At 40.9% G+C, this 24,569-nt stretch overlaps 1 protein-coding gene across 1 annotated transcript in view; it reads left to right on the top strand.

The window, feature by feature from the left end:
- The window catches only part of LOC122643043 (CCR4-NOT transcription complex subunit 9-like), a 36,387-nt gene extending 16,182 nt beyond the window's left edge, over nucleotides 1-20,205 (top strand). The window contains exons 6-9 of the mRNA XM_043836670.1: nucleotides 1,297-1,392; nucleotides 5,194-5,384; nucleotides 5,549-5,618; nucleotides 20,040-20,205. Of these exons, the coding sequence (XP_043692605.1) occupies nucleotides 1,297-1,392; nucleotides 5,194-5,384; nucleotides 5,549-5,618; nucleotides 20,040-20,162 (480 nt within the window). The 3' untranslated portion in view covers nucleotides 20,163-20,205. The remainder of the gene's footprint in view (nucleotides 1-1,296; nucleotides 1,393-5,193; nucleotides 5,385-5,548; nucleotides 5,619-20,039) is intronic.
- Nucleotides 20,206-24,569: the final 4,364 nt, after the last annotated feature.

Genomic DNA, 24,569 nt, shown 5'->3' on the forward strand with positions numbered 1-24,569 from the left:
TTTTAAATAAATTTGAAGCGTTCTAGCAATTTTGATTCATTTCCCTAATTTTGGCAATTTGGATAATTTTGCTAATTTCAATTTGATATTTTATAAGAAAGAATGTGTTAATATGTCTATTTCGACCCTCATTTCAATATTTTGGTCATTTCGTTGAAATATTCTATCTTTGTATTTTGTATGTGATTTTGTTTCGAGGTCAATTGAAACTGAATATTTTTTCTTCTGAATTCCGAGATTTGAGCATTCGCTTGATGTATGTTTCCTCCCTCGGCACTCATCTTGAGATAAAACATCTGCCAAGGAGGTATTGCTTCTAGGCCATCATGAAAACGAGGTGTTCCCCTGTTTGCGTAAACACCTAGCTCTCCAAATCAGATGCACCAGCTTCCATGGCAATTCTCTATTGTGAAACCAAATCTGAGTCACCCTCCATGATAAGTTGGGCTTTTGGATGTGTAGCATAGATCGACTGAATAGCAGCCTTGATTTCCACACTATTGAGATCCCCCTTCCCCAATAGGTCCAGGAACTGCCAAAGTATATTTCATGTATGGTCTCTAAAAGCTCCTACAATTCCATATGGGCCTGGATTGCCCAAACTGCTCCCATCAAAGTTAATTTCATAGATGTGTCTCAGTGTCTGATAGAGCCATCCATTCATGCCTCACTATCTCCTGATGAGGTCTAGTTCTTATCACCTGCCATCATTCATTCTCTCATCAGATAATCAAATGATGATTGGGACAATGTGCTACCCTAATCATAACTGTCTGAGAGATCTTAGTAGCTGTTCTCTTCTCCTTGCTCAAGATCAGGCTCTTTCTCTCCTCCCATATATTCCATAAAATCTCCATGACAGTATAACACAGAATTTTCCCCCTAGTGCCATATGAGATATAATTCTGAAACCAAGCTAGATCCTGAATAAGTCATATTCAGGAAATGAAGAATGTCTCTGACTATGCTGCAACTTCAATTGAACTCAGCTCACTGAGGATGAGTCTGACTTCTTCTGACAATACACATGCCAGCATGCCTGTTGGAACAAAATAATACATATTCCTTAGAACTCTGTTTTCATCCATTCTTTTTGTGCAACTTATATTTTATGTTCATCTATTTCACCCTTAACATGTGCATTCCCACTTACAACACAATCACTCAGACTTATGGAGTTCTCTGATGCCTCAAATGATTATTTTAATTTTCAGCATTAGTAATAATTTGTTCATAAAAGTTTGTAGTAGTCATTTAGTTGCAATAACAAAATAAAAGCTCTGCACCCCTCTGCAGGTTGATGATACAGAAGTCATCAGTTTCCTTCTCTCCACAGAAATTATCCCCTTGTGCCTGCGCACAATGGAGATGGGCAGTGAGCTTTCGAAAACAGTGAGTGATGGCAAATTTTTCTGACTTATTAAACTTGCGTAGCTTTCTCTGCAATTTGCTTTCTCAAACTTCCATTAAATTTTGTGCTCCTCCCTCCCCCTTACCTGTTCCCACCCACCCCCATCCCCTCCCCCCCCAACCAAACAAAAAGAGAAGAAAAATAGGTTCTAGATGTAGCTGCAGGTAACTTTGAATGGATACAAGGAATTGACCTTAACTTTTATCATTTTATTGAGGCACCTGTTTTTGGAGTGGGAGAAATATTTGGCTTAATTTGTGGGTTAATGATGGCATTGATGTTGGTGATGGCATGACACTTATAGTTTCTACTGAAGCTTGAAGACTCATTTCCTCCTTTCTCAGATTTCTCATGGTTCTGTGTAACTTTTGGGGCCAGAACAAAAAGGGCCAATGAGAGAATGCGGAACTTTGAGGAGTGCAAAAGTGGAATGCCGAACTCACTACTGTGTAACACATTCAAGAGAGAATTCTCTGTGTTTTTGGTTGTAACAGGGTCGAAGCCTGATCGATGAAGTTGACCCTTAACTCGTCTCGGTACCCTGTGAAACCAAGATATCTCGGTCGAAACCAGTGGTTTTGACCGAGTTCTTGAACCATGCTCTCACCACACTCTCCCAGAGCACCTGTCTCTCACAGCAACATGGTTGTAAAACAACTCTTTTTTTCAAACTCAAAATCGTTGGGCTAGAGACTTCCCCTCCCCCCCCCCCCCCCTATTAAGAATAGTGCATGGTTATAGAAAGGACATGCAAAGTCTTGTACCAAGAATGACCTCAAATAGAGTGTACTGGAGGGCAAGGATCCATGTACCAGACCCCATTTAGCTGAGATTCTCCTTATTTGCTGGGCTGTGCCTCTTTCCTCTTATTTTCATCTTTCGTTTTCCTTTTTATTTTCCATCTTTCGTATGTCATTTTCCATTTTTCATTTCTCATCTCATCCCCCTCCCTCTCTTCCCATCTCTTCATTCCTTTTTTTGTTAGACCCCAGGTTTTCCTACCTTGTTTTGTTTGGATCCATGTAGCCGACCCCATTAAGTTGGGATAAGGCTGAGTTTGTTGTTGTTGTAGTGCATGGTTATAGAAATAGTAACTCTTCTTTTGGCTATTGTTAAGGGTTACAAAATAGAAATAAGTACAATTCACAATAGAAAGTGAAATCCAATTAATGCCTTACAATTCACTATTATTTCCAAGATTGCTTAAATCTGATTTATATTGAATGTTCCGGTCAAACCTTATTTGGTGTGCATGAATGCTGTTTAAAATCGCCCTGAATGGAAATAAATCTTTAGACATCAAGATAAAAGATTATTTTTCCGCTTTTATGAAATTTTTAGATTTGAGAAAAACCCTAGCATTTGAAAGTTGAAAATTGCCCCTACAACCGAAAACTCAGTTTGTGTTCTTGAACAGTGGGGTTGACTTTTTATCCTTTTAGAATTTTATTTTTAACTATTTTTATTGGCTTGCTTATTTATGAATAATATCTTAAGTAAATGGAATAAATCATTTACTTAAATGATTTTGGCATAAATCAGTGCCAAACCTGGTTCAATATCATTTCTAGGAACAGTATACACTATCAAACTTGGGTCAAAACCACAAGTACCATTTTGAGTGTTATTTTTGTGTAACTAATTCATGGATTGGATTTAAAATGTCAAAAATAGGTAGAACAAAAAATATCAGGGGCAAAAACCATTTTCTGGGCCTCGAACCAAGGTTTCTAGTTAGCCTGGAAAAATACCCAGTTTCAACCTAGTTTTTGTCAAAATCTGCCATATCTCAGTTTTGGGGCTGACTGAAACCGGCCTCGAAACTGAGATTTCGAACCTTATAACTACAGGTCAGACCATCATATCAGATTCACTTGAGTAGTTGTTCCCCTCGACAAATTAGACCTTCGACGAAGGTTTCCCTTCAATCTGAATTATTGATCATTAGGTATTTAATTTTTTTTTAATCTGGTCTTTTTTCTCTTCGCTGCGATTCTGGTTTTCAACTTAGTTTCTGAACCTAATCCCTTAGGCTTCTAGAAACCCATCATGCTCCCACTACTTAATTCTTCTTCTTCCTTCCCCAGGCAGAAACCCTGTCGTCTCTATCAATTCTTCATTTTGCCTTTAAACTTGATTTCTTAGTTTCTGACATCTATCTTTCTTATAATTGAAGTTTAAGTTTCAGTTCTCGACTCCGAATATTGAGATCTCATTAATATGCACTGTTTCTGGTTTATTTCTGCAATTAATCCATAGTTATCAAGGCATCGCCTATGCGTCCAGGCTCCTTGGTCTCCTTGGGCGCCTACGTCTTGGTCCGCCTTGTTGGTGTCACCTTGATTTTGGACCCTCTCCAACACCTTGGTTGCCTTGCCGCCTTGATAACTATGAACTAATCCATTGTGCTAATAAACTCCCATTAGTCTCCAGTTTTGCAGTTTATTGAGTTCTCTCTCTCTCTCTCTTGAACTGCTGGTTTGCCTTTAAACTTGATTTCTTAGTTTCTGACATCTATCTTTCTTATAATTGAAGTTTTAAGTTTCAGTTCTCGACTCCGAACATTGAGATCTCATTAATGTGCTCTGTTTCTGGTTTATTTCTGCAACCAATCCATTGTGCTAATAAACTCACCATTAGTCTCCAGTTTCGCAGTTTGAAACTGATTGGTAGGGTTGTGCAATTCTCCCGATGAAGTTATATCTCCTTTTGGTTGGGTTTCAACTTTCAAGGGTTGTGCTTGCTTTTCTCAATTTCTGAAATCACTAAAATTTTTACTCTTGAGTACAGCTTCTAGATAGCATGTGGTAAATATCAAAATAACTGGTTTCTTCCAAATTGCTTTAATTTCTGAATTGTGTCCAGTTTCCCGAATTTCCTTCAAATTTCAAATTTGGATCCTGGTTTAGTGTGTGGTTCCCGTTCTTGCGAATTTTTAGGAATCCTTACGAAAACTCTGAACCTCACCCATTTGTTATCAGAGCCAAAGGTCTTAACTTCTAGCCAAATGTCTTCTCATGTCTTCTGTTTTCATCTTCAGTTACCCAACGAGAAAACTGCTATTTTGTATTTGAATGATGAACGAGAGGATAATGTTGTGTCACAAGCAGTGGTTGACATGTGTGCTGGGACCTGAGATTCAGAATTCAACTTGAATCATATTTGAATTGTTTTCTCAGATCTGATTAATATCTAAGCTTATTCTCTCAGTTCTCGAATCTAACTTGAATTTTAAACAGCTTGGATATCATCTATCATACTTTATCTGATTTTCAAGATTGTTAGGTCGATTGATAGATCTATTAATTCTCTACATTTGAGCTGAATTTGAGCTCAATCTGACTGTTGGATTGTGAATTATTTAAATTCCTGTAATAGCTATCTATTCTGTTCCTATTCTGGTTTGTCGATTTCTATATTGATCCTGGACTGGTATGTGGTTCGAGCCTTTTGTTTCTTGGACTCAATTCTAGAGCTCTGAACCAGATTAATTTCTGTTGTTATCGTTACCTGTTGGTGTCAGATTGCTTTCTTGCTGGTGTATTCAATTTTGTTCTGTTTCTCTTATTTCCTGAACAGGCAGCAAGTTCATTCATCTTTTGTGGACCCACATTGTCTATCATTGGTTTTTATAATTATATTGTTTCTTGGTTCTCAGAGCATCCATTTCATAGTATATCCTGATAAATGATTATGGAGATCAATAATCACATCAGTTGATGCATTAGTTTTTTGTTGCAAATCATTGGTCCATGCCTAAGTTGACATACTTGACCTTACAGGTGGCTACATTTATAGTTCAAAAAATTCTGTTGGATGATGTGGGGCTGCGTTATATTTGTGCAACAGCAGAGCGGTTCTTTGCAGTGGGTCGTGTTTTGGGAACCATGGTTCAGTCTCTTGCTGAGCAACCCTCTCCACGTCTGCTGAAACATATCATTCGTTGCTATCTAAGACTGTCTGATAATCCAAGGTTCGTTAACATCTTATTTGGTGGGCTGCTCAGTGCTATTGATCCAATTTCTTTTACCTCTCCCCTGTGCCCCCTTTCTCTTTTGTTTTTTTCCATTTTGGTTTTTCTATTGGCAGCATATAGTGGGCTAGGCCATGATCTATATTTGCCTTCTCATGAGACAGGGCTTGTGAAGCATTAAGAAATTGCCTTCCAGAAATGTTAAGGGATTCAACCTTTAATAGTTGCCTTTGTGTAAGTACTATTTTGAGATCTACAATGTTGGTTTTTCCTTTTTCCTTTTGTTTGTTGCCATTCTCATGCTTGATACAATGAGAGTTATGCAGGTTGAATTGGTTTCTGTTGTGTGTGGACTTTCTAATTGATATTCCCCTGTTATCTGTACAAAACTCCTTGATTTTCGCGTTATTGTTCTTGTGTCCTTAAAATTAGTGCTCAGTAGCGAGTTCAAGATGTTTTCTTTGTGGCCATGTTATCCTGTTTAAATCAAAACTTATATGGTTGAATATTTATTTTCCAAGCAACTGTTGGTTAGGGACTTTATCAAGTGCTTTACTGTCTTTCAAATTGGTCATCTTACATAGTGTAATCATGGAGTGCTTTGGTGGACGATATGACTTGTTTTTTAAGAAAAAGTGATTCCAAGGTTCGGGCTCAGCATCCGGGAATAGGAACAATCTGATTGCCTGGCCTGAAAGTTGAACCTAGAACATTCCTACCAAACAATCGACTGTTCATCCATTTCGGTCAATGGTCTGAACAACCTAATAACTGGTCTGGCAGTCATATAAAACATTGTTGATCTCTTATATGGTGATTCTTAAAGTTTGACCCCTCTTAGTTCAAAGTTATTTTACCTTTTCTGATACTGATTTTTACCCTAATAGTGCAGGCCACATTTGCCTGCCAAGTGCATCTTCAAACATAAATCCCTCCCATGAAGGGAATGCCAAGATATGGCCTTAGGTAGAGTTGAATGGCAAAAATGTCTGTATTCAACCCCAAATAGTTAATTTTTATGCAAGGTAATGTAGGACACGATTGAAGGTTCAACCAGTCCCACAACAGGATCTGATTCAGGGAAAAAAGGTTCTACTCGATGGTTAAGGTTGGGTTGGATTGGTGTATTGATGGATAGGTTGAGGGTAAAGGTAAAGGAGAGGGATTAGGTCTAGGATAACAGGGAAGTCAAGGGTTTAGACAAACAGATTAGCAGCAGGGCTGTTGTCTCTGCCGATTTGGTCTGCAGGCTGGGAAAGTGGGGTTTTGATGGATTTTGGGAGATTTCTTGAGGGCTACAAGGGGGTCGAGTGGAGATCTTAGAGGGAGGAAGGTTTGCTGAAAAGCTTGAAGAAAATTAATGGCTGGATAGGACGGGAGAGAGAGGGAATGGAATTAGAAAGTAATCCAAAAAATAGAAACCAACCAAGGAATTGCAGAGCAGGCAGCAATAATGAGTATCGGCTGGTGCAGAATGGTCTTCTAAGATCTTGAAAGCTTGAAGGGGATGAAGAACAGCAACTGGAATAGACCTCCTGGGCTTCCCACCGCAAGGAGTCAGTTGGATCAGACACCAGCTCCTTGTCCAAGGATCAAACACTAAGGGAAAACTTCAGTAGAAGTAAACTTGCAAGTTGAATATCAAATCGTGGGCTTCTTGCCCCTTCTGGGTTGCTTTTATTAACTGAGGAAAAGAGGTAAAGGGTTCAAAATTGGAAAGTCTTAAAATTAGAAACTTCCAATTTTGGACCTTAATTGAGATACAAGACACCATCAGCCCAAATAACTCATGGCTGATGTGAGACTGACTTTTCTACTAACAACTTAAATAAGTAAAAGGACTTAACTACCCAATGGGGCCATCACTTAAATTAGACCAGCTGAACCAACCGGTTCACTGGTTTATTACAGGACTCGAGAATTAAAACATAAAACAACCCAGTGAAATCGTGGGCTACTGCTGGACAGTAGCCTACTCAAAATCGTGGCTGGCTGCCAAGGTAGGCGGCAGCCTTCTTCTTCTTCTTCCTTGAATACACCCTTGTTTCTGCATCAACTCTCCCCGGCTTGAATACATTCGTCTCCGACCAATGGGTGAAGGCCATATAACGTTTGTACAAATCCAGATCAAGCTTCTTGAAGTCATCGGCATGTATCTAAGTGCTATCGTGTCGTGGGCGACCCTTCCATTTGAAGAGAAAGGGATGGTAACCGGTGCCCCGACAAGTGGTTTTGTACATGTTGTCCAAAACCTCTTCAATGATGTCTTCCGTAGGAGGCTTAAGTTGGGGCAGGCGTAGCAATTGTGCAGTGTCACCATCATCAGTGTGGTGCCCCACATATAGGTGTAAATCAGCCACGTTGAAGACATTGCTTATACTCATATCATCATGCAGCTCGAGTACATAAGCATTTGGGCCAACACGCTTCAACACCTTGTATGGACCCATCTTCCTTGGGTAGAGCTTAGTGTTGACTCCTGGCTGGAACCTCTCCGGATTGACACGGACCACACCATGTCTCCTGGCTGAAATTCCATGTAGCGGCGATGACGATCAGCTGCAGCCTTGTAAACATCATTGCTGAGAGCTATTCGTCGCCGAACATCAGCATGCACCTCTGTAATATGGTGCAGAAATTCATCAGCTTCAATGCTGATATGTGCTTGTGGTGGCAATGGAACAAGGTCTATAGGTCGCCAGGGTTTAACTCCAAGTAGTATCTCAAAAGGAGTGTGACCGGTAGTCCGGTTCATGGAGCTGTTATAAGCAAACTCAGCTATATCAAGTATGGACGGCCATGTCTTCTCATAATCACGAACCAAGCACCTCAATATGTTGCCCAAACTCTGGTTAACCACTTCAGTTTGCCTGTCAGTTTGTGGGTGAAAAGATGTGGAGAATTGGAGCTTTGTGTTTGTTCGCAGCCACAAAGTTTTCCAGAAGTAACTCATAAATTTAACATCACGGTCAGACACAATGCTGCTGGGAGGCCATGAATTCGCACCACTTCCTTGAAGAACAGCTTGGCAATTTGATAGGCATCAAAGGTCTTGAGGCATGGCAAAAAGTGGGCCATTTTAGAGAAACGATCAACAACGACCATAATGGAATCATATCGTTCTCTAGTAAGCGGCAATCCAAGGACAAAGTCCATGCTAATATCAATCCATGGTGCATGAGGGACAGGTAAGGGAGAGTATAAACCTGTATTTTGCTTCCCTCCTTTTGCAAGTTGACATACCCGGCACCATTTGATCACATGATCAACATCTTTTGCTATGTGTGGCCAATGATAACGGTCTGTCACCTGAATAATGGTCTTATCCTTCCCAAAGTGTCCTCCCAAACCTCCTCCATGGAGTTCCCTTATGATGTGATGTCGTAGGGAAGAGTTTGGAATGCATAGGCACGTCGCCAAGAACAAGTAACCATCATGGACAGAATATTTAGGATGCTGTCCACCCCGCTGCTCCTCATCATAGATCACATTAAAATCTGTATCGGCAGCATACTCTCCTCGTATTTGTTCAATACTAACTGCATGGGAAGAAAAGGTACTGAGGGTGAGGACCTTGCGGCTCAATGCATTAGCCATTGTGTTTTCTTTACCAGCCTTGTATTTCAGTGCAAATACAAACTCCTGTAGGTAGGCTACCTACTTGGCATGCTTGTTGCTAATCCACTTTTGAGAGTGAAGATGTTTGAGCGCTTCATGGTCAATGTAAAGAATAAATTCTTTACCAATAAGATAGTGATGCCAATGACGTAACACTTGAACAACTGCATACAGCTCCAAATCATAAGTCGAGTAGCGCTTCTTGGCATCATTTAATTTTTCGCTATAAAAAGTGATTGGGTGCCCTCCTTGCATTAATACACCGCCTAAGCTGACATGTGAGGCATCTGTAGCATAGTTGTCAAGGTGCCAAGGCGTGACAAAGGCGCCTGTACGCCTAAGCTACACCTTGACAACTATGATCTGTAGCAACCTCAAATACTCGGTCAAAATCTGGTAGGCGTAAGACTGGTGCTTCAGTCATCTTCTTCTTGATAAGGTGGAAGGCCTTTGTTGCCGTTGCTGCTCATTCAAATTTTCCCTTACTAGACTTCATACATTCAATAATAGGGGCCATAACAGCACTGAAATTTCAAATAAATCTCCTATAGAATGAAGCCAAACCATGGAAACTTCGAACTTCAGTGAGTGTCTTAGGCACCGGCCAGTCCTTGATGCTTCTAACCTTCTCCGGATCAGCTTCCACTCCTTTGGCTGAAACAATAAAGCCAATAAATACCACCTTGGGTAGCATGAAAGAACACTTCTTGAGGTTCAAGTACAGCTTCTCTTGACGAAGAACTCTCAAGACTTGTTTAAGATGGTCAATAGGGTCATTTTGGTCCTTGTTGTACACCAAAATATCATCAAAATAAACAACCAAAAATCGACCAATAAAAGGACGAAGTACCTGAGTCATAACTCGCATAAAAGTTCTAGGTGCATTCGTCAAACCAAAGGGCATGACTTTCCACTCGTACAGCCCGTCCTTGGTTTTGAAGGCGGTCTTCCATTCGTCGCCCGGGTGGACACGAATCTGATGGTAACCGCTTCTAAGGTCCGCTTCTAAGGTCCAATTTAGAGAAGACCTTCGCTCCGGACAGCATGTCCAACATGTCGTCAAGCCGTGGAATGGGGAACCGGTACTTGACAGTTATTTTATTTATCGCCCTGCTGTCCACACACATCTGCCACGATCCATCCTTCTTGGGAGTAAGCAAAGCTGATACAACACATGGGCTTAAACTCTCCACAATAAAACCCTTTTGAAGCAGCTCATTAAGCTGCCGTTTGAGCTCATTATGCTCCGTAGGACTGAGGCGATAAGCTGGTAAATTTGGTAGCACCGAATCGGGTACCAAATCAATGGCATGTTGGATATCCCTCATTGACGGTAGCTCATCTGGCAGCTCATCAGGAACCAAATCAGAAAAATCAGACAGTAACTCTTTGATGGGTGGGGAAAGTGTTACCTCAGGCTGTGGAGTAACTTCCCTGGTAAAACAAGAGCTAATACCAGTCCCGTATCATGGCTGGTGTGTAAAAATTCTTTTTGAGGAACTGCCAACAGCTCCTTGTGTGGTACAGCCAGCACCTTCTTCTCATCACCGGTGCTCTTTTGGTTGGTCCTTAAAGCTTTCCATTGGTGCAGCTCAGCGGGTACATTGATTGGATGGAAGATTGTGTGAGCTCCCTTGAACTAGAATACACACTGATTTTTTCCTACCAACCGTGACATCATTGTCATACATCCATGGTCTACCAAACAAAACATCAGTGAGGCGCATAGGGATCACATCGCACCATATCTCTTCCTCATACCTATGAAGTTTCAGCGGTACAGAACAGCGCTGATTTACTTCCAATGCCACCTTCAAGTTTGCCTTCTTCACAAAGGTGTCCGAAGTGACATTGACGCAGTTGCCACTGTCAACTATCGCCAAGGCATTTTTATTGCCTGACTTCATGCGACTGTAAAAGATACAAGTGCGTCACCAATCCTCTCCTTTGGTCTCAGCCACCAATATACGACTGACTACATGAATGCCATAAGTACCTTCATCAGTAGCATCATCCTCATCAAATTCAGCTCCACCATAATCAGCATCATCGAATGGATATGGGAGTAGATCAGAATTTTCCTCCTCCAGTGCATTGTCAACTTCAGCAACAGCATTTACTTTTTGATGGAGTGGACAATACTTAGCATAAGTCTAGTTTCTTGACAATGGAAACATTGTGCCTTGTTGCCACTAGTCATAGGAGCCTTACCTATGTCTTGCCGGGTAAAGATTGTGGGTCGATTAGGGGCTGTTGTTTTTGTACTGGGAAATTCTTCTTATTCTCCCCAGTCTGATAACCAAACTTCTTGTTATTGGAAGCCAATAACTCTTTAGCACGTAGGGCCTTCTCAAAGCAGTCTCTAACATTCACCACATCAACAACGCCAATGAACCTATTAATTTCAGGCTTGAGACCCAATCTGAATCGTGACAATACTTGAATATCTCTCTCCCTAATCCCTGTACAAGAAGATAGAGAATTGAACTGCTCCATATACTCTGCAACTGTTAAATTCCCTGGGCGAAGAGAATTTAACTTGTCTTGTAGTTGTGCTCTAAAAGTGAGTGGCAAATACTTGTCCCGCAACTCCTCTTTCATCTACTCCCATATGGCAGGTGCCCTACCATGATCCTCCAACTCATTCTCATGAGTTCTCCACCACTCACGTGCAGCTCCAACTAGCTTTGTACGTGCTAGCTTCATCTTTCGTGCCTCCGACAGTTCATACCAATCAAAATAGTCGTCCAACGCTGCTAACCAGTCATAGAACAATGTTTTCCCGAGTATTCCTTGAGTTCAAGCTTAACCTTTTGAGTTTCACTAGTGTGCCTATGAAGTGTGGGCTGATAACCAGTAAAATAACTCCGTAGATGCTCTTCAAAGGTCGGCTGTACGACTAGAACCCTTTGTGGGCCTCTTCCTACACCCCTCCGGTTAGGAAAGTTGGCTGCAGAGTGAGTCGGCTGGATTTCTTCATCTAATGGAAGGTGTGTGACATTATTAGGGGCAGCAACTCTAGCCTCAATTGCTGAGAGTCTCTCATCCATAAGCTTCTGGCTCTTAGTGATCTGGTTACTCAGCTTGGTAAACATCTCCAGCATAGCTGCCATGGGATCAGGTGGACCAGAAGGTCCAGAATTATTGTTCCCTAGCATGGGCTTTGACACCACTTAATGTAGGACAGGATTGAAGGTTCAACCAGTCCCAAAACAGGATCTCATTCAGGGAAAAAAGGTTCAACTTGATGGGGTTAAGGTAAGGTTGGGTTGGATTGGTGTATTGATACATAGGTTGAGGGTAAAGGTAAAGGAGAGGGATTAGGTCTAGGATAACAGGGAAGTCAAGGGTTTAGACAAACAGATTAACAGCAGGGCTGTTGTCTCTGCTGATTTGGTCTGCAGGCTGGGAAAGTGGGGTTTTGATGGATTTTGGGAGATTTCTTGAGGAGGTGATCTGCAGGTCAGATGGGACTAAAAGGGGGGTCGAGTGGAGGTCTTAGAGGAGGGAAGGTTTGCTGAAAAGCTTGAAGAAAATTAATGGCTGGATGGGACAGGAGAGAGAGGGAATGGAATTAGAAAGTAATCCAAAAAATAGAAACTAACCAAGGAATTGTAGAGCAGGTAGCAATAATGAGTCTCGGCTGGAGCAGAATGATCTTTTAAGATCTTGAATGCTTGAAGGGGATGATGAACAGCAACTGGAAGAGACCTCCTGGGCTTCCCACCGCAAGGAGTCAGCTAGATCAGACACCAGCTCCTTGTCCAAGGATCAAACACCAAGGGAAAACTTCAGTAGAAGTAAACTTGCATAGTAGCAGTAGTTGAATATCAAATCGTGGGCTTCTTGCCCCTCCTGGGTTGCTTTTATTAAATGAGGAAAAGAGGTAAAAGGGTTCAAAATTGGAAAGTCTCAAAATTAGAAACTTCCAATTTTGGACCTTACTTGAGATACAGGACACTATCAGCCCAAATAACTCATGGCTGATGTGAGACTGACTTTTCTACTAACAACTTAAATAAGTAAAAGGACTTAACTACCCTATGGGACCATCACTTAAATTAGACCAGCTGAACCAACCGGTTCACTGGTTTATTACAGGACTCAAGAATTAAAACATAAAACAACCCAGTGAAATCGTGGGCTACTGCTGGACAGTAGCCTACTCAAAATCGTGGCTGGCTGCCAAGGTAGGCAGCAGCCTTCTTCTTCTTCCTTGAATACACCCTTGTTTCTGCATCACATGGACAATTAGTTCCTGATATATATGCAATAGACTAAGGAGATCAAATTGTATAGGTTGTAAATGTGTGTGAGTAAGAGAAATTTTAAAATCAGATTTTATAGGTTGTTGATGTGTATGAGTAAGGGAAATTATAAGAATAAATGGAGTAAAAGAGATACAGAAGAAGGATTAGGCTTTGTTTGAATAACATGTCAATCTCTGAGCCCCATACAAATGGGCCTCTACAAGCATCTCAGATCTAACCATTAAGAAATTTGAAATGGAACACCAGCCAGTAGTATTTTTTTCCCGAATATTACCTGGGACCCGGGCCAGCCCCTAGAATTTTATTAATAATCAACTGAAATAATAAAGAATACACGAGGGGGACATACCACCTTACCCCAACCCAATGAGAATCAACACTCATGACCTCACCACAACTCCAAACCCTACAAAGAGTATCAACACCACGTGTGCTATTACCTAAGGATGGGCAGCCCAGCCTTATTCTCTCTAAGTATTCCCTGGAATACCCCCGAAGGGAGAGAACCACACCAGCCAGTAGTATACTAGTAGTGCTCCTTGTGTGATAAGTTGTGTATATGAGTAAACTTTGAGTTATTTTGGGCATTGGTATTGCTGCAGAAGGTATATATTTTTGGTTTGAAATGTAAATGTTTTATTGGAAAAACCAAGTGTCTGGAGATTGTTATCCAATGTACCTTGAGAAAACATGCAGAACTTGACATGTTATTAGTCCATTACGAAATGTGTTTGTAGTAACATGAGGAATCTCTTTGAAGGTTCCCTTGTTATTGATGGTTTGCCTCCTGAAGAATATGTTTTTCGAAGTTAATACTACTACCGGCTTCTTTAGTGGTGGAGGGCTGGTTAGGAGAAGAGGGGAAATCTGGGAAGAATCAGAGTTGCAGGGGGAGAGAGAAGAAATCACACAAGAAGAGGGGGAGGGGGGGGGGGGGGAGTGCACACACACAGCCACACGGGCTACTCAAACCATAACTATTTCATTCTATGCAATCCTTAATCCTTTGATCGGTGCCGGCATACATATAAATAGGAAAAGAAAACCCTACGTAGTCAAACAGAAATAGAAACATATCTAACTAGGAAACTACCAAGTTACCGTCCTATGTGTCCTACCCAAAATAAAAGATTACATAATATTTTCCCAAGTAAATAAACTTCCTAAAATCCTACTAGATTCCAAAAACTCAATCTGGACCCGGTTCATCTCCGTCTGGATACCCATATGGGTTTGGGTCGGTCCAAGGTAGCGTACCTACATCAATTCCCCCTGTGTTGAGAAAAACTTGCCCACGAATTTTGTAGAATGGTAGAAATAAAAGCTCATGAGCGGGGGCTATAGGTTCCATGTCTGCAACTTGAAGAAAATCCAAAATATGAAGATTTGTGGGTGCATCCATGGCTGGAAAATCATGGGGAAGTACCAACTCATGATGTGGAATAGCTTTCACTGCAGTGGAGTCCGTTGTTACCTAATCTACAATCTTCTCGTTTTTTTTTGCCACTATTTTTTGTTCTGGTTGAGGCTGTATCACTGGTGCTGCTTCTTTTGGCGTGGAACAAACATCATCAATTAACCCATGAAGAATGAATGTCTGGCGCATGTGAAAAGGATGTAGGGTTCACAAGTTTCCGTCACGATCACTGATGCATTTTTGTTCTTCCAACCATTCTCGATCCAATTTAAAAATACACGGAGGAGAATCAAACACTTCACAATATGCACCGTCACAATAATAAGAAATGGAGAATTTGACAAATACATAATCCTCAGAGTGAATTATGATCTGGTCGTTCTTTGATAACATCTCTACCACAGATCGCGAGACAATTGTTGCTTTGTCCTTCATCAATAAATAACATACAAGCTTTCCGTTGGGCAAGTGAACTCGAAACTTGAACACAAAGGAATCCATCGGTATGGACCCAAACAACTAAGGAGACTCAGATGAAGGAGTTATTGGACTTATGAGAACAGTGGCAGAATTGTAAATAAAGTGAAGCACAATTGGATGGCAGTTTTGTAATATTAGAGTTAAACTAGGAAACACAAGGGGATTGCAACGCATGGGGGAAGGGCAAACTTGGAAGGAAATTTAAAAAAAAAGGACAAACTAGAATGTTGAGTAAAAGGGAGGGCAATTCTGGAAAAATTTAAGACAAAGTACCAGCAGACAATATGGGAGGAAAAAATTAAATTAAAGGGAAAATTCCAGCTGAGAAAGTGGCGTTTAAAGAGGCAATTATGAAATAAAAAGGACTTGGGGGGGGGGGAAATACGGGATCTAATGTACTAAAGGTTGGGGTAATATAGGAAGAAAAAAAAAAGACTAAAGAGGGATAAATCGAGAAGAATGGGGAGGACGGAGGAGGTTTAAGTCATCTCTAACCTTTGGAGAAAGAACCAGCAACGAACATGGAATCAGCATGTTGACTTGGACAAGGAGATGTTGCGACTTCGAGGATCAAGGAACTGTGACTTGATGGAGAATGGGATGAGAGAGAGAAGGAGATGGTCCTTCGGCTCTGATACCAAATTGGTGGAGGGCCGGTTAGGAGAAGAGGGGAAATCTGGGAAGAATCAGAGTTGCAGGGGGAGAGAGAGAGAGAGAGAGAGAGAAGAAATCGCACAAGAGGGGGGAGGAAGAATGCACACACACAAGCACACAGGCTACTCAAACCATAACTATTCCATTCTATTCAATCTCTGGTCTTTTGATCGGTGCCAGCATGCATAAAAATAGGAAAAGAAAACCATATACATAGTCTAAAACAGATATAGAAACATATCCAACTAGGAAACTACCAAGTTACCGTCTTATGTGTCCAACCCAAAATAAACGATTACACAATATTTTCCGAAGTAAATAAACTTCCTAAAATCCTACTAGATTCCAAAAACTCAATCTGGGCCCGTTTCATCTCCATCTGGATACCCATATGGGTTTGGGTCGGTCCAAGGTTTCCTGCATCATTCAGGTTTTGAGAAAAGGTGGGATTGGTATTATTTATAAGAAATTCTAATGGAATTTGTATGGCAGAGAGGTAAATGTTGCTGTGCAACAGGGCCTGAAGGACATTGGATTAAAACCATCACAGCGAGCCTTGAAAAATTTTAGCATAAGCGGAAGGGATTCGCAGAACCTCCAGACGTAGAGTGTGTAGGGCTTTGAACCCAAATACATTACCCACAATTAAAGTAAATATGTTACTAACAGAACCTTCTTCAAAAAGGTCTAAACGGTAAGCGACATAAGCAATATATTGATTTTCTTCTCCAGCAACCGGCTCAATGTGGTAGCATCATCCTTTGTAACGGTTAAGGCTGGTAAGTCCATCAGTCCACATAGTTAAGCAAGCTCTCGAGAGGTCTTAGTTGATCCATTATTTATGTTTCATCTTCCATTTCCTTTTTCATTTGTTTCGAGAAAGATATCGATGAGTATGACTGTCTGGGAATCTAGGTGATGCAGTTACTCGTTGGGTTTAGTCTTAGGTTTATCTTATCTTATTATTATTTTTATTTATTGGTTGCTTGTACAGGTGGGAAACCCTAGTAACAATTCCACACCTTTTCAAACTCTGTTGAAGAGCTTTAGTCTAGGATGAACTCTTCCCTGTCTTATGGTAGGAGTTCTTTTCTTTTTTGAATTATTTTCTTCTCCTTATATATGCAACCTATTACTGAGAGCGACAATGGTATTGAATTCTTTTCAAACTCTCTCTCTCTGTCTCTCTCTCTCTGTACAGTCACCCTAACCTTTATTCCCCTTCTTTCTTCTTGTCCTTTACCTCTATTCATTTGAAATTATCTGTATTTACTGGTTATTACTCTGTTCTGAGCGGTAGACTGGACAGAGGGAGAGGAGTTGGAATTTCCCCTCATTGCTGAACTTTTGGTCCTAAAAATTGGTGGTGTGTTCATAAACAAAGGGCCGATTCTGGTAGTGTAGTTTGGGGCCAAAACACACTTGCTGTGAAAAGAACCAAATCTTCAAACACAGCTGATTCTTGTTCTTCCAGCAGGTTTGCTTTCCAGAATTTTTTTCTACAGATAGTGTCTTCTCTTTTGACTCATGGTGATTGGTGAGTGGATTCAAGATTTACGTTGGTTGAGATATTGTATTCAAAGTTCCAGGCTGGTTCGATTTGTCTTGTGTATTCTGGCGAACACAAATTTGAGTTGAAATTCTGCAATTCTGGAAATAATTACCAGAACTTACAAATTGTGTATCTCTCCTGGTAAACTGTGCTTACATCTTTTCTGTTAGTACAAATAGCCCCTCCAGTTCAAGTTCTTTGCAACTAGGTCATCCCATCCAAAATTACTTGTCTTTCACTCCAAATTCTGTTTGTTTGTTTTAAAAGGGTCCTTTACTGTTCAAAATATGACAGAATTACCATTACCCTTTAGTATTTGGTGTTCTGTTGATTGGTGGTGGGGCCATAAGCAATCCTAACCGGGTTTTGGAACCCTGGATTGCATCTCTAGGTCTCTGGATTGAAATTTGAAACTGAAGTGCTTCTAGTGATCACTAAATGGAGGATAAAATCTATAGTTATTTCCCATGGAAACAATGCCCTCTTTTTTTTTTGGATTAAAGATGGAACAATATCCTTTTCTGTTGGACTTGAAATTCTTAGTCTATAAATTTAAGTCTGAACTATGTTCCTAGGAGGAGGGGAATATGAAAGCCCGCGTTTTGGCTAGCGGAGCTTTGAACACAGAATCAGATTCTGGAATAATATGGACCTTATCTAGACTAGCTAGAGCTGGTCTTATCTAAAGATATGGCTAAGAACAGGTAGTTGTGGCAGTTGTCACTACTTGTTTAAATTGTCTTGGGTGGGTGGGTGGGTGGGTGGAGGGGGGGGGGGGATTGAAAAAGGAGACAGAGAAAGAAGAGACCTTCATTATAAAGTTTAGGGAAAAAGATCTCTGTCCAGGAGTATGGCCTACACCAGCACTCCCATGAGTCTATCTCTCTCCTCCCCATGTGAAAAGACACCTCTGCCCCCTTATTTTAAGGAGGAGAGAGATAGACACATGAGAGTGATGGCGTAGGCCACACTCCCGTACAGAAAACTGCTTCCCTAAAGTTTATATGATGATACTCAATTAAGGTTTCTTATATGAGTCGCGTTAAGATAATTCCCACGACAGATTGATGCCCTATCAGTGTTCTTGCCATAATTCCATCATGTTACATCAGATTGATGCCCTATCAGTTTTCTTGCCATAACTCCGCACATCACATCAGATTGATGCCCTATCAATGTTCTTCTCATAACTCTCATGTCACGTCAGATTGATGCCCTATCAGTGTTCTTCCCATAAGCCTCTCACATTGTGACGGATGAGAGAAGTCTTGGATTTCAGATTAGGTAACTGAAAAACATAAGTGAGAAAGCTCAAATGCAGGGTAGTTGAGGACTGGATCCCAAGAATTGTGGTGTTGCACATATGGTTGATGACTGATTGGACATGAATCAGAATCTAATTAGAATCTTAGGCATTTGAATTGGAAGTCTTCTAATGGTTCCAGCCATGACAAGTCTACGAAGTACCTCTGATATGAAAAGACTGTTGAATCTTTTCATTCCTGCTTGCATCCTTGGTGCTATTAGGGTTTGATTTGTTTTGCAGTAACTTGGTTTCTCAAAGTAGCATTTGAGAAGGATTGTTCTGGGGTGGTTGCTTTTTGTGTCAAAGATGGTGAGCATTGGAATATTTTTTTTTTATTTTATTTTTTGTGATGGTGGGGGGTTGGGGGGGGGGAGCCAGGAGGTTGCTTTTGCTCTGATGCTCCTCTCTTCTGCCATTTGGCGTCCCATTATTTTTGTTGCTTATAGGTCATAATACTCCAGAGATCAATAAAGCCCTCAATTGTCAATTTTCAGTCCCACAGGTGAATTTTTTTTGGTTTTTTTTTTGGGTGGTGGTGGTTCTAACCTATCATTTTTTATTTCTGAAATTATCGTTCGGCCTTTCTGGAAATATTTGGGTTTCTTCGCCAAGTAGGAAATTTTGGCTAAAATTTACCCAAACCCAGTCCCCCGGTCAAATCTGTTTTTCTCCATTGGAGGAGGGAGAGAGAGTTGGAGTTTGGCTCAACAATTTTCTTCCTTTTTTCATGTAGGGTGGGTTGGAGAGGATATGAATTGGAGACTTGTTTTGGAGGGGACTAAGTTAAAATGCCACTGAATCCATTAAATTGCGAGATATTTAATTTTTCAAATGTAGATATAAGGAATGAAGGTGCCTAATGCATCAGCAACATATAGTTGTGTTCCCAAAGATTTGTGGGGTTTGTTGGACAAAATGAAGCTTTGGTTTGGCCCACTTGGAAAATAAAATTTTTTTTTCAGTTTCCACATCATTCAGTCGAGGCCTTTCAAGTTGAGTTGTACAGACTGCAGTTTCAACCCCCCCCCCCCCCAACCATAAATTATTGCCTGAAGCTATTCTGTAATCAGTACTATAAACAGGAAAAAGGACCTGTGAATTTGGTAAAATACTTTTGATGGTCTTGGATAAGATATTCTTGATGTCATGTTGAAATTCTTATGATAGTCTAGTCATTGAAGCTCAGCAGTTGCCTGCTTCCATGGATAAGAATTCTATATAGAGTGTGTTTGTGTGCGTGTCTCCAGAGAATTTGATTACTTTTCCACTTTGACCAGCAGACTTGTTCATTGTACCCTGGGGCTTGTAATCATTTTTGACACTAATGTGTTTTTGTTTCCATGTTTATTGATTCCAGGATGATCAAACAACTAAGCGTTGGTTGCAACAGCTGGTGCATAATGTGGCAGCAGGAGGCAGGGTTGCTGGCCTTCAATCTGTGGCAGGACTTGAGCATATGCTTGGTAGCGGTGTTGTCTAACTAAATTTTCTTCTGCGTCCGGCAAGCCGAATGGAAGCAACGAGGCGCCATAGGAAGGATCATGATATATCCTTATCCAAGTGTTATACACATTTTTTTTTTAATTAAGATTACCTTAGGAATGTTTATGTACTTTGATTATATTTGGTAGCAGTGTTGTCTAACTAAATTTTCTTGTGTCCGGCCGCCAAATGGAGGCAATGAGGTGCCATTGGAAAGATCATGATATATGTTTTTATTAAGATTACCATAGGAATATTTATATACTTTGATTATCATGTAATTATATTAGTTAGTGTGCAAAGGTGAATTCCTACAAAGTTTTTAAAAGAGTAGTCCAACCTTTCTATTAGCTGCATTTTGAAAGGGTGGGAATTCTCTACCTTATTAGCTATATGTTAAAAGACAAAACGGCCTTACCATGCCTAGTTAAACAGGGAGGGTTTGGTATGGTTAAGGGGATCTGACCCTCCAGGTTGGATCAAGTTTTCCTTCGCCCATGGTCAAGGGTATCGCCCACGGTCAAGGGTGACTGAGGGGTACTGATGGTGTGCAGAGGGTTTTGGGGAACAGTTTGGGGGGGGGGGGTTGTTAACGACTATGTACAGTATGGGGCAGAACTTTTATGACCTTAGATGGGTGTACTTATCCTTCACCTCTGGTGCATGAAAACTTCAAAACTTCTGCATGGTCATAAACATAAAAGTTGCTTATTAAGTAACTTATTTGGCTACGGTGGCATCTCTGAAGTATGAACAAATGTGATTTTTTTTTTTTTTTTTGGGAGGGCCGGGGGGAATGGTGGTTAAAAGTGAAAATCATTCCTGAATAGAGCAAGAGAAAATGATAGCTTCCAAGTTACAAAGATCTAAAAGCCATGGAGTGGATATGTGCCAACTTGTCTTGGTGGAGACAAGGCCTTCCAAGCTAGGGAATAGGCTATAGAGTTTGCAGCTCTAGTGATAGAGCCGAAGGAACACTGAAAGTAGAAGCAAGATACTGGATTTCTTGAATGATAGATTACGATGTGAATGGGTGGGGACTTGATCGGTGAGCGAGGAAAAGAGATTGCAGAAAGGTTGTCCGATTCCACTAGAATGTGAAAAATTCTAGATAGCAGTAATCCGGAATGCACATTGATTCAGAAGAGCTTGAGTAGAGCTTCCTTGATGGTTTCTCCAGATAATGCCAATACCTCCAAGTAGGGGTGTCAACCGGTCGGGCTTGGTTGGGTTCGGTCGGGCCTAGCCATGTCTCACAGTGCTTAAAGCCTGCATTGTGATCGCCTTTTTAAGTCTTTGGGCCGAGCCTGGTCGGGTTAGGTCGGGTTTTGGGTTACAATCGGCCTAGTGTAATCGGCCCTAAACCTGGCCTTTACCGGGCTGTAGGCATCTTTAACTCTAATTGGGCCTTAATCGGGCTCTAAACGGTGCAGGTGCAGTCACAATTCAATGAATATTAAAAAAAAAAAATTGAAATCAAGAACATGATAAAGAAAGGTCCCACAGTGAGATCAAATCACAATGCACATTCAGAGTTTCAAGTTGTGGGAATTCTACATACATTAGTTAAAAGGGTAAAAGCAACCATAAATGAAAACAAAAGGCCCACCAACCCAAGCTAGTCCAATAATATTTAGGGTTTGAAAATACAGTTTAGTTTACTGGGATCAAAGTTGAAATCTTTGACTATAATAGTCCCACATCGGAGACATTCAAGAGAGTGGGAGCAAAACTGGGTTTTAAATTGACACGAGGTTAGGTTAAAGTGGTGTGTGCTTTGTCCGCTTTAAATTGGGCTTTAAATTTCAAGAGTGTGTTTGCTCTGTCCGCTTTAAAATGGGCTTTAAATTTCAAGAGCGTGTGTGCTCTGTTTGCTTTTGTAAAAGTGGTGGGGCTACTTGTAGCGTTTTCAAGTTGAAAAAATTTAAAGGGAAAAAGACTAAAAAACTATCTAGGGTCGGGCTAGGTCAAGCTCTAATCGGACGGGTTAGGTCGGGCTTCTAAACGATCGGTCCGGTCGGGTGCTCGAAGGGCTAAAACCCCACACCGGGACCGCCTGATTATAAATGTGCCGGGTTTAAGCCCGACACGTTTAATATTCGGGCCGGGCCTGGAATTGACACCCCTACCTCCAAGAGTATAGAGGGAGGGCCGCATCAGAATTCAGTTTGGTGACTCTTTCATTGGGGGGGCCTCTCCAAGAGTGCTGAGCAGTGGAAGGAGGATGGGTTGAGCATTGTTGCGGATGCTAACCATTGGTTGCTGCCCAATACTCTTCGGAAGCCTTTTGAGACGAACTGAACACCTCTATTGGAGACCACCCTCTGTGATTGAAAACCAAACAAGGCCACATTAAAGTTAGTTACAAGACTTCGTAATTAAGGGATAGTTCCACAACTATATCAAAAAAGAAAAAAAAAAAGTGTCGGGAACCCTTGATTGAGAATCTAATGGCTGACTGATTGACTCATGATCGAATTTTCATCTTCTCGTGCGGTGCACTGCCCAGTTCATATTTAAAGTGCATCCGACGGTAGCCACTGCACTTGAGAGGATAAAAATACAAGAACATGTTCTTAACCACCATAGGATGCACTTTAAAGGTGCACTGGGTAGAACATCGCACTTGAGAGAATAAAAATTCCTCATGTTTCTCTCTCCCGGTCCAATGACTCCAACCTAGTTGATTGGCTTGTGGCCGCCGTAGTGGTCACATGGTATTTACATTTTATTTTTCTGATTTCGCTTTATGAAAAAGAGATAGTGTCTCTTCACCCGTAGTGAACGAAGAAACCCTTGCTCATGGGTTTGGGTGTCTTAGGATAGGTATTGAGAATGGTTAAGAGGGTTAATAATTGAGTTTGTATAGTAGGAGATAGAATAATAATAACCCTAGACTGATGTATTTTTCCTTCACCCAAGGTGGAGGAAAACTTTCTCCAAAAACAAATTCATACACATGATAAATTTTGAGAAAATCATTTGAGGCGGTATGAATATGTGCAACAGAAGCCTTTGAGTACTCCAATATGGAGGGATGATTTCATTTGGAAGGGTGAATTTGATTCAGATAGGAATTAAAAGAAGGGTAAAGTACACGTACCCCCCTAGAATGCACCCCATATTCCTCGTATCCCCCTAAGCGGCTCAATATTTCGCGTACCACCCCTCAATATTCCAGGTAACACCCCTGCTTTACACCCCAAATGCCACATAGGTCCAATCCGTTAAATACCACCGTTAGATGACAATTTTTTGACCGTTTTACCCTTTGCTTCAATTTCTTAAATCTGAAAAGACTTAAATACCCTCACTTATTTGTTGCCCTAAACTAATTGAAAATGACCAATTTAACCTTTGTTTTATTTTCATAAATGAAAAGACCTAATTGCCTTCACTTATATATTACCTTAACTTAATTTAAAAAGACTATTTTACCCCTAAATAATTTGTTCCTAAAAACCCCAAAATGCCCTCATCTTCCCCAAATCATCATCTTCTTTCACATACCCACCACCACCACCACCACCATGCTTCGATTTTCCCAACCGTAAAGCTTTGTACACTTCGGTGATGGAGAGGAAAATCTCCTCCACCTCCACCTAGAGACGCTCTCTTCGTGGAGAAAACCCTTTTCTAACCCACATAAGAAAGTTAAAGAAAGTCTGCAAATGTAGGGATGTTTAATGTAGAAATTCAAACCCTAACCATCTCAGCAGGAAGCAGTGTCATGAGGGAAAATGAGAAGGACATGAAAACGTTAGGAAGAAAGAAAGCTTAACCTGCTACGTATATAGATTTTTCTTTTTCAAAGTGAATAGTGAAGTTGATTAGCAGAAATAGAATACAGAAATCAAAGAAATAAGTGAACACTGGTGAGAAAAAATCAATAAAATCGATTCTCATAGACAGCAAATGCGAGAGAGAGAGAGAGAGAGAGAGAGAGAGAGAGAGAGAGAAATCCGTACCTAATGGTAACTGTGGATGCAAGAAATCCCGCCAATTTGTCTGCTCGGCGTGAATTGTCTACTCGGCGTCAAGGGTTATCGTTCTCCTCTCTCTCTTGCGTTTTCTTCTCAAGTCGTACCAGAGAGGAGTAAGAGGGTTTTGGAAGATGGACGGTTTTCAAAAATTTCAGATTTGGACTAGGGTTTGGATTGAAGGGCCTCGAATGCATTTTTTGTTTTGATCACAGAAGAAGAAGGTGAAGGAAGAAAGTCCTTAGTGGTGGTGGAGGAGATTTTCCTCTCCATCACCGAAGTGTACAAAGCTTTACGGTTGGGAAAATCGAAGCATGGTGGTGGTGGTGGTGGTGGGTATGTAAAAGAAGATGATGATTTGGGGAAGATGAAGGCATTTTGGGGTTTTTAGGAACAAATTACTTAGGGGTAAAATAGTCTTTTCA

This window comes from Telopea speciosissima, chromosome 10, assembly GCF_018873765.1.
Source record: "Telopea speciosissima isolate NSW1024214 ecotype Mountain lineage chromosome 10, Tspe_v1, whole genome shotgun sequence".
Classification (NCBI taxonomy): domain Eukaryota; kingdom Viridiplantae; phylum Streptophyta; class Magnoliopsida; order Proteales; family Proteaceae; genus Telopea; species Telopea speciosissima.